General features: G+C 44.6%; 1 protein-coding gene across 1 annotated transcript in view; it reads right to left on the bottom strand.

The window, feature by feature from the left end:
• Positions 1–339: 339 nt before the first annotated feature.
• Positions 340–11,392, bottom strand: part of DNAJC12 (DnaJ heat shock protein family (Hsp40) member C12) — a 55,794-nt gene continuing 44,741 nt past the window's right edge. Inside the window, exon 5 of the mRNA XM_077258982.1 lies at positions 340–1,516. Coding sequence (XP_077115097.1) covers positions 1,422–1,516 — 95 coding nt within the window. The 3' untranslated portion in view covers positions 340–1,421. The remainder of the gene's footprint in view (positions 1,517–11,392) is intronic.

Raw genomic sequence — 11,392 nt, 5'->3', positions numbered from 1 at the left:
AAATCCAACATGCCTGATCCTCATTCTACATGCATGTCCTGTAGGGGGAGAGTCAGAATATATCTGTACAAATTAAATGGTGGTCTGGTCTCACTGAAGTTTGTGAGCTCAGCAGATAATTATCTAATGTGTATAGCCAACCTAATTCTGCCAGACCATTGCATTTAGTTTAAAGTATAAGTGTTGGCATCCTTCATATAAGGGCATTTTGAGGCTTGTGGGACCAAATCCCAAAATGCAGAGGAACAGAAGACAAGAGAAGCTTTTATTATGAATTGTGCATGGCTTCTGCATATCCAGTGATCTGGAAATAATATATAGAAATAAACAGACTGTTCCTTGCCAGTTTCTTTATTACAAGATAATGCACATAGATAACACATTGACAATATTCAGACATATTAAACAACTGAAGTATACTTTGGAAAGAAATAAGCAGCAATTCCATGTGTTACTGACACTCTGGACTAAACCGATTTAGGGCTTTGGGCAATTCACCCTTATGCTAATTTTAGTGTCAGATTGGTCCCCATTTTAGACAAATCGAGATGATCTTCTTGCACTGGCACCTTTCTATGCAGTTCTAATAGCAGGCAGGCATAGTGTATGATATACATTGGCATGGTATATCCCAATATACACGCGTGCTGACTGCCATAGGATCTGATACCACTGACTACCTCTATTGCTGTTTACCTGCTGGTAAAGTAAAGGTTGTGCCTGTGATACCCTTGAAGAGCCCTTACATGATGTAACACGAGTGTGGAAAGACCGCCATCTGCTGGCCCGGTCTTTAAAGAGGTAGGAGGAATTCCGCTGATGACTTTGTGGCCCCCAGCGACCAACACCACTTATACAGATTCTGGCTGCGGCGGAAACTACAGCACACAAGTCATGCAGCCAATCACTGAGCTTGTCTACATCAGCACAGTCGCTGAGCTCAGTGATTGGCTGCAGCGGTGATGTGCACCGCAGTGATGACATACCACCACACCAGAACACACAACAGATCCTACAGAGGCAGCGCTAGACCAAAGGGAGGGTGAAAAATATCTGGTTTAATTTTTTTTTTAACCAGTGCTGGCCATTAAAGGCCAGAAAAAAAAACCTTTAAAGCCTGGGCTATTGATTGATTTCAACTATGGAGATAGAGCCTCAAAATACTATCATTTTATGAACAAAACTCAGGTATGGACAGTGCCTGATGAGTGCACTTGGAAGGCAAATTTATACATCTAGAAAACTCTCGCACAAGTACATTCTTGTAAATATTAATAAAATAAATGGTTAAACATACAACATATATATGTTTCGAAGACGAGTACAAATCCTTATATGGATCTAAAATAAAATACATTAAAAATATAATTTTATATTTATAATATAGAGGAAAGACCATTTAATACTACAGGGAATGATCTCTAGATTTCGTAATTTCTGAATTTCCGAAGGAGATCCGAGGGAGCCTCGGCCGACCAGCGAAAGCGCAGGAGACAGTAAGTCATGTCGGGACTTCCTATAAGAAAAAGGCAAAGAACAAACTGCTAGTAAAGTGCTCCAGACAGTGTCACTAATAGAACTGTCACCATAACCAGATAAAAAAAACTGTTGTCCTCAGTAATTATTAGTAAGATTTATGCCTGATCTTTTTTTTTTTAGTTATAGGTTGAAAGACAATTTAATGGTGGAAACTAGTGGAATAAAAACCTCTTAGGTCTCTGGATCAAAAATCTTTATTTCTGTAGTGCAACCCAAAGCCGTAAATTGTCTTTTCCTGTCAAGCATCCTGGTGGAGATCATCCCTCAGCGTCTAGGCAGCAGTAACTGGTATTGAGCTTTTACAGGAGTTTTGCCTACACAGGTGAGCAGATTACCTAGAATCCTAAAGGGTCATCGTGTCCCACCCCCTGCTCAATGCAGGAGTCACTAAACCAGCTCAGACAGGTGTCTGTCCAGCCTCTGTTTGAAGACTTCCATTGATGGAGAACTCGCCACCTCAGCCTGTACCACTCATTGATCACCCTCACTGTCAAAATGTTTTTTCTACTATCTAATCTGTATCTTGTCCCTTTCAGTTTGATCCCATTGCTTCTCGTGTTTCCATGTGTAATTAAGAATAAGGATGATCCCTCTAGATGGATCTATTGCATTTTTTACAAGGGTATCACCTTATTATCTGATGCCTACAGTCTATTTCCGTACAGTCTTTATCTAAAAAGACAATTTAGGCATTTATACATTTTGGTCTGCATTTTGCATCATTTTTAAGCCAAAGGCCATTAGCCTGAAACACAGTAAAATGTAAATTACAAATATTAACCAAAATATGCAAGTATGAATGAAGCCATATGGCCACTTTACACAAGGTGATTCATTACCGATCAACTGCTGAACGAGCAAAACTCTCATTCTTAAGGCAGGTGCAGACGATCGTACATTCTCTCATCTGAGAGAATTGGGTCGCTTCTACTAATCACACTCTAATCAGAGTTTAATTACAGTGTTCCCTCATTCTCTTGGAAGAGAAGATGGAGAAAAAAAATGTCTCCATCTTCTCCATTCTGTTAGTCCGTAGGAATCGAGTGCAGTCCGATGTTTTCCACGGAATCATTGACTTGCATGGCTGAATGCAATATGAAAACTCGAGCATGCGTCAATTTTTTTTCCCGGGCAGACTCTGTCCCAAGACAAATTGGACATTTGCATGGCCCCATAGCATAACATTAGTCCGCGTGAAATCTGATGTTTCACTGGATCACAATCAGACCGCAAATACAGTCCTGAGGGTGATTTGACTTTTATGCCTGTATAAAATCATTATCAGCAAGTCCTCATCCCTGTAAGCAGGACGGAACAATTAGATTAGCAATCATTCAGTCTCTACATGAGATGATCACCGCTGATACCTAGAATGAAAGGTCTCTCTTGTTCTCAATCCTATATGTCTCTTATCAGATATTTCCGTTACTGGACACATTCTGGGCAAACGGCCATTAATATGACGGGCCCTCGCATTGTCAGATTTTAGCTCCACGAACAAGGTATGAGATCTCTATAGGACTTGTCATTCTGAATCAGTGTTGGCCCTGGATCAGACTTCATCGGTGTCATCATCTCAGAAGTTTCTATAACATTTCATATTCATATATTTTCTGAGGTCTTTCAGCTAGTACGATAGTGGAGCTGACCTATTAGGACTTACAAATTATTCAAAAAGCAATGGCAGCTTATTATCGTGGATCGAGGCGAAAAGTTACAACCCATTAAAAAAAAAACTTATGCTGACAATTATTATTATTATACATTTTTATAGCGCCATTTATTCCATGGCGCTTTACATGTGAATACGGGGCAAATATAGACAAATACATTAAACATGAGCAAAAAACAAGGCACGCGGGTACATAAGGAGGGAGGACCCTGCCCGCGAGGGCTCACAGTCTGCAGGGGATGGGTGATGAAACACTAGGAGAGGGTAGGGCAGGTTGTGCGGCAGTTCAGTAAGTTCAGGATCACTGCAGGCTGTAGGCTTGTCGGAAGAGGTGAGTCTTTAGGTTCTTTTTGAAGGTTTCTATGGTAGGTGAGAGTCTGATGTGTTGGGGTAGAGAGTTCCAGAGTATGGGGGAAGCACGGGAGAATTCTTGGATGCGGTTTTGGGAAGAAGAGATGAGAGGGGAGTAGAGAAGGAGGTCTTGAGAGGATCGGAGGTTGCGTGTAGGTAGGTACCGGGAGACCATGTCACAGATGTATGGAGGAGCCAGGTTGTGGATGGCTTTGTATGTCATTGTGAGGGTTTTGAACTGGAGTCTCTGGGCGATAGGAAGCCAGTGAAGGGCTTGACATAGGGGAGAGGCTGGGTAATAGCGGGGAGACAGGTAGATTAGTCGGGCAGCAGAGTGTAGGATGGATTGGAGTGGTGCTAGAGGGGAGTCCAGAGAGTAGGAGGTTGCAGTAGTTGAGGCGGGAGTTAAGGGTATGCACTAGCGTTTTTGCGGTGTCGCGGTCAAGGAATGCGCGGATCCGGGAAATATTTTTGAGTTTGAGACGGCAGGAGGAGGCAAGGGTTTGGATATGTGGCTTGAAAGAGAGGGCAGAGTCGAGGATCACTCCAAGGCACCAGGCGTGTGGGACTGGGGAAAGTGAGCAGCCATTGACATTGATGGATAGGTCTGGTGGAGTGGTAGAGTGAGATGGGGAAAGATGATGAATTGTTTTGTCCATGTTCAGTTGTAGAAAGCGAGCAGAAAAGAAGGCTGAAATAGCAGACAGACAGTGCGGGATTTTGGTGAGTAAGAAGGTGAAGTCAGGACCGGATAGGTAGATCTGCGTGTCATCACCGTAGAGATGGTACTGCATACCGTGGGATTCTATGAGCTGTCCCAGGCCGAAAGTGTAGATGGAGAAGAGTAGGGGTCCTAGAACAGAGCCTTGAGGAACACCGACTGACAAGGGGCGAAGTGAGGAGGTGGTGTGGGGGAGGGAGACACTGAATGTTCAGTCTGTCAGATATGACGAGATCCAGGAAAGGGCCAAGTCTGTGATGCCAAGAGATGAGAGGATTTGTAGCAGATGGGAGTGGTCCACAGTGTCGAAGGCAGAAGACAGGTCCAGGAGAAGGAGGGCAGAGTAGTGTCGCTTGCTCCTGGCAGTTAGGTCATTGGTGACTTTAGTTAGGGCAGTTTCAGTTGAGTGATGGGAGCGGAAGCCAGATTGTAACCGATCAAAGAGGGAGCAGGAGGAGAGGTGGGAGGACAGTTCAAGATGGACGTGTTGCTCCAGCAATTTGGAGGCATAAGGGAGAAGAGATATCAGGCGATAGCTAGACAGAGGATGGGTCGAGGGAGGGCTTTTTGAGGATGGGTGTGATCTTGGCATACTTGACGGATGAGGGGAAGACACCTGTTGTGAGTGAAAGGTTGAAGAGGTGTGTTAGGGTTGGGATGAAGACCGTGGAAAGGTTAGGGATGAGGTGGGACGGGAGCGGGTCGAGCGTGCAGGTGGTTAGGTGTGATCTTGACAGGAGGGTGGAGAGCTGATCTTCTGTCATGGTGGAGAAGCTGGTTTTGGAGGAGCAGGGTTGAGCAACTAAGAGGGGCAGTGGGCGCTGTGGGCCAAAGCTTTCCCTGATCGTATCAATCTTCTGTTTAAAGAAAGAGGCAAAGTCTTCAGCAGAAATGAGAGGGGATGGAGGGGGTGCAGGGGGACGGAGTAGAGAATTAAAAGTGTTGAAAAGCTGTTTAGGGTTGTGAGACAGGGAGGATATGAGAGATGAGAAGTAAGTTTGTTTTGCGGCAGTGAGCGCGGACTTGAAGCTGGCGAGGGACTGATTATATGCAGTGAAGTGGTCGGCAGAGTGGAATTGCTTCCATCTCCACTCAGCGATCCTAGAAGCCCGTCTCAATTCTTTGGTCAGCCAGGGCTGCCTGTTGAGTGTACGAGTTTTGCAATGCATGAGCGGGGCGGCCAAATTGAGTGTTGCTGTTATTGTGGTGTTATAAAAAGTGGCAGCAGCATCTGTGTCATGAAGGGAAGCTATGTCTGTAAGAGGGAGAAGGGACTCCGAGAGTGATTGTAAGTTGAGATGTTTGAGATTTCTGCGAGGGAGTTTGTGGAGTGGGGGTTGCACACTAGGAGAGGAGAGGGAAGAGAATGTCGGTAGGTTGTGGTCAGACAGGGGGAGGGGAGAGTTTGTGAGATTAGTAAGGGAGCAGAGGTGGGTGAAGATGAGGTCTAGCGTGTGGCCATCTTTGTGAGTGGCCTCAGAGGACCATTGAGTGAGGCCAAAGGATGCAGTCAGTGATAGATGTTTAGAGGCAGCTGAGGTGGAAGTGTCAATGGGGATATTGAAATCACCCATGATGATAGTGGGGATGTCAACAGAGAGGAAATTAAGTAGCCAGGTGGTGAAGTGGTCGAGAAAGGTGGAGATGGCTAGTCCTGGGGGGCTGTAGATGACAGCCAGCTGGAGGTTGGAGGGGGAATAGATGCGGACAGAGTGCACCTCAAACGAGGGAAGAGTAGCGGAGGGTGGTAGCGGGATTGGAGTGAAGGAGCAGGTGTCGGACAGGAGCAAGCCAACTCCTCCACCATGTTTGTTGCTGGGGCGAGGGGTGTGAGAGAGGTGGAATCCGCCATAGGAGAGTGCAGCTGGAGAGGCCGAGTCAGAGGGGGTGAGCCAGGATTCAGTAAGGCCGAGGAAGGAGAATTTGTTGGTGATGAAGAGGTCATGGATAAATGGCAGTTTGTTGCAGATGGAGCGTGCGTTCCATAGTGCTCCAGAGAGTGGACCGGGGGAGTGGGGGCTGGACGAATGGGTATGAGGTTGTCATGGTTGTAAAAAGTGTGGAGGATCGTGGCGGGGGTTAGAAATGAGTGTGGGGATGTGTTGGGGAGGGCCGGGATTTGGGGATATGTCACCAGCAATGAGGAGTAGCAGACAGAGCATTAGAAGGTGGGAGCAGGATAGGACATGATGCGGCGGTGTGTGTCTGGAGAAAAAGGATTGTATGTGGAGGAACAGTTCTGAGGAGAAGGTGAGATGGCTGGGGAGAATGGAGGAAGAAATGACTAGTTCCTTACAAGGTGGAGGGATTGCAGGAGATTGTAAGAAGGAAAGTAGTATGGGGGTGAAAGAGAAAAGAAACCAAAACATTGTAGTGCTTGGTATTCTGTTACCTTCCAGTCAATTCCAGTCCAATTCAGTCTAATTCAAATTCATAATTAAAAAGATGGAAGTTAAAAGATGAATGCAGCAGACTGCGTCTGTAGCAGAGGCCTGCATGTGAATATATTCCCTGTTAAGGGCAATCAGGTGTGAAAGAGGAGGTGGGTGGGTATGGGAGACCAGATGCATAGAGTTAAGGTACCTTCACACGAAGCGACGCTGCAGCGATAGCGACAACGATGCCGATCGCTGCAGCGTCGCTGTTTGGTCGCTGGAGATCTGTCACACAGACCGCTCTCCAGCGACCAACGATGCCGAGGTCCCCGGGTAACCAGGGTAAACATCGGGTTGCTAAGCGCAGGGCCGTGCTTAGTGACCCGATGTTTACCCTGGTTACCAGCGTAAAAGTAAAAAAAACAAACAGTACATACTCACCTGCGCGTCCCCCGGCATCTGCTTCCTGACACTGACTGAGCTCCGGCCCTAACAGCACAGCGGTGACGTCACCGCTGTGCTTTCACTTTCGGGCCGGCGCTCAGTAAGTGTCAGGAAGCAGACGCTGGGGGACGCGCAGTTGAGTATGTACTGTTTGTTTTTTTTACTTTTACGCTGGTAACCAGGGTAAACATCGGGTTACTAAGCGCGGCCCTGCGCTTGGTAACCCGATGTTTACCCTGGTTACCAGTGTAAAACGTCGCTGGTATCGTTGCTTTTGCTTTCAAACACAACGATACACGGCGATCGGACGACCAAATAAAGTTCTGGACTTTATTCAGCGACCAGCGACATCACAGCAGGATCCTGATCGCTGCTGCGTGTCAAACTAAACGATATCGCTAGCCAGGACGCTGCAACGTCACGGATCGCTAGCGATATCGTTACAAAGTCGTTTCGTGTGAAGGTACCTTTAGGCAGAGGTCATAAAGAGAGGGAGGGTTTGGAGTGACCACTCAAAGAGATGCCAGGATAACACAATGAGATACATGAAAACAGGTCATGGAAACAAGCTGACACTCAGATCCAGGGAAAGCATAGAAAAAACAGTGCAATATACAGAGACATTCAGGAGCCATGGAGAGCTGGGGAAAGTCAGTGCATACCATGGAAAATCAGTGCAATATACAGAGACATTCAGGAGGCCAGGGAGAGCTACAGAGAACAATAACATGAAGGTCACATGAAATTTGATGTGTGAAAAGTCACTGAAAATTTGCAATGTTTTTGAGCTATAACTAAACCCTAAATATTGGAATTACAGTGTGAGACCTGTGTGTAGGGTGCTATGTGGCGAGAACGTGGGTGAACGCTCTTTTCTGGTTCCATTCTTGACAAAGAATGGAGGGACACTGTTCACATTTATATATCATCTCATATTACTAACAAAGGAAGACCATAAGTAAGTCTGTCTGAGTGTACTCAGCCCAAAACAACAATAACCTAAATGAAATTATCACTAACTTAATGAACACATCGCCCCATAGCATCTAAGAGTTTAATTGCTTTAAAAGAGTGGGAAATAATGCTTTTGTCTGACGTGGTACTGATCGTTCACTTTGAAGGGTAAGTACACCTTCACAATGACATTTATGTAACACATCCACTTTCAGTAGGTTAACGAGAAGTTGAAAAGTGATGGATCAGACTGCAGGGTTTGTTTGTAGTCTGTTACCATGGAAACATGGATCCATCCTTTTAGATGCTTAGAAACAATACAAAAATGGTGTGAATAGGTGGACATTTAAAGGGAATCTGTCACCTGGTTTTGACTACCTCATCTGAGAGCAGCATAACATAGGACCCTGACTTCAGTGATGTATCACTTAGACTAGTTTCACATTTGCGTTTAAAAACGCAGCGTTTAAAACGCAAACGCAGGTGGTGAAAAAACGCATGTAAACGCGTGCAAACGCTGCGCTTTTTAGACGCATGCGTTTTCTCATGCGGTGTCATTGAGACACACACACACACACATATATATATATATATATATATATATATATATATATATATATATATATATATATATTTACTTCAGCGCGATATAGCAGAAAAGCCGATTGCCAACTTTTCATTTCTCCTGCCTAAGCCCGACATGATATGAGACATGGTTTACATACAGTAAACCATGTCATATCCCCCTTTTTTTTGCATATTCCACACTACTAATGTTAGTAGTGTGTATGTGCAAAATTTCGGCGCTGTAGCTATTAAATTTAAGGGTTAAATTGCGGAAAAAATTGGCGTGGGCTCCCGCACAATTTTCTCCGCCAGAGTGGTAAAGCCAGTGACTGAGGGCAGATATTAATAGCCTGGAGAGGGTCCACGGTTATTGGCCCCCCTCCTGGCTAAAAACATCTGCCCCCAGCCACCCCAGAAAAGGCACATCTGGAAGATGCGCCTATTCTGGCACTTGGCCACTCTCTTCCCATTCCCGTGTAGCGGTGGGATATGGGGTAATGAAGGGTTAATGTCACCTTGCTATTGTAAGGTGACATTAAGCCAGATTAATAATAGAGAGGCGTCAATTATGACACCTATCCATTATTAATCCAATTATAATAATAATAATTTTTATATAGCGCCAACATAGCAGCGCTTTACAACTTATAGAGGGGACTTGTACAGACAATAGACATTACAGCATAACAGAAATAACACTTCAAAATAGATTGTATGAAATGGTTAAAAAAAACACACACAATATTGCAAAGTATTTTAATGAAATAAACACACAGGTTGTTGTAATATTTTATTGCTCTCTCAATCCACCTGAAGACCATCGTTCTGTAACAAATTAAAAATAATAAACCAACAATATACATACCTTCCGTAGATCTGTAACGTCCCACGATGTAAATCCATCTGAAGGGGTTAAAATATTTAACAGGCAGGAGCTCTGCTATAATGCAGCTGTGCTCCTGCCTGTAAACCCCGGGGAATGAAGGTAATGTAGGTCAATGACCTGTAGTTACCTTCAGTCGCGGTGATGCGCCCTCTGCTGGATGTCCTCATGAACTGCAGCCTGGGAACTTTTTCCCACGCTCGACGTCATATGAGGACATCCAGCAGAGGGCGCATCACCGCGACTGAAGGTAACTACAGGTCATTGACCTACATTACCTTCATTCCCCGGGGTTTACAGGCAGGAGCACAGCTGCATTATAGCAGAGCTCCTGCCTGTTAAATATTTTAACCCCTTCAGATGGATTTACATCGTGGGACGTTACAGATCTACGGAAGGTATGTATATTGTTGGTTTATTTTTAATTTGTTACAGAACGATGGTCTTCAGGTGGATTCAGAGAGCAATAAAATATTACAACAACCTGTGTGTTTATTTCATTAAAATACTTTGCAATATTGTGTGTGTGGTTTTTTTTAACCATTTCATACAATTGGATTAATAATGGATAGGTGTCATAATTGACGCCTCTCCATTATTAATCTGGCTTAATGTCACCTTACAATAGCAAGGTGACATTAACCCTTCATTACCCCATATCCCACTGCTACACGGGAGTGGGAAGAGAGTGGCCAAGTGCCAGAATAGGCGCATCTTACAGATGTGCCTTTTCTGGGGTGGCTGGGGGCCGCTGTTTTTAGCCAGGGGGGCCAATAACCGTGGACCCTCTCCAGGCTATTAATATCTGCCCTCAGTCGCTGGCTTTACCACTCTGGCGGAGAAAATTGCGCGGGAGCCCACGCCAATTTTTTCCGCGATTTAACCCTTAAATTTAATAGCTACAGCGCCGAAATTTTGCACATACACACTACTAACATTAGTGTGGAATATGAAAAAAAAAGGGGGATATGACATGGTTTACTGTATGTAAACCATGTCTCATATCATGTCGGGTTTAGGCAGGAGAAATGAAAAGCCGGCAATTGAATTACCGGCGTTAGGGGTAGGGTTAGGGTTAGGGTTTGGATCCCTTTATCACCTTGATGGTGGGGGGTGGCTTATCAGTGTGTATTCTTGTTTTTTTTTATTGAAACGCATGCGTTTAAAACGCAACCAAACGCATGTGCATAAAAACGCATGCGTTTACATAGACAGCAATACGTTTATTTGCCGCAAGAAAACGCCTCTAGAAATTACTACATGTTGCATTTCTGTAACAAAACACAAGCATAGAAAAGACGCATGCGTCGTCAAACGCGGCAAAAACGCATACAAAAAAAACGCATGCGTTTTTAATGTTAAATATAGGAAAAAAAATGCATGCTTTTTTTGCGCTAAAACGCAGCGGCAAAAAACGCAAATGTGAAACCAGCCTTAGTCTGCTCGGTGCAGCAATTAAGATAGAATCAGAGTTTTCTCTGTTGTAGAAGTAGCATGGCTCAGAAAGCTAATTCCATCCACACCACAGCTTTCTATGTATATGGTATATTGACAGTGAGCTGCTAATCAGTGGTGTGGGTGTGTTTGGACCAGGAGGCACCAGGCAGCTAGTCTGGCAGTGATAAAAACACTTTGTCTCTTGCTGATAAAGCACTTATTGTATTGAAACAACAGCACATAGCCTAATAAGTGATATATCACTAACATTAGTCTATCATCTACCTCATGCTGCCCTGAGATTGCACAGCAAAAACCTGCTGACAGATTCCCTTGAAAGAAAAATATGGTGGAAGGTCTCACTGGCATCTTTGGTCTATGACATCTCCTTGTGCCTAGATGTCTCTCATTAACACTGTAGTAGCAGAAAGTGTCATAGCCGTCTCTTT

Source organism: Ranitomeya variabilis, chromosome 4 (genome assembly GCF_051348905.1).
Source record: "Ranitomeya variabilis isolate aRanVar5 chromosome 4, aRanVar5.hap1, whole genome shotgun sequence".
NCBI lineage: Eukaryota > Metazoa > Chordata > Amphibia > Anura > Dendrobatidae > Ranitomeya > Ranitomeya variabilis.
Note: the sequence above shows the minus strand (reverse complement) of the source record. Positions and strands in the feature narration are given on the sequence as shown.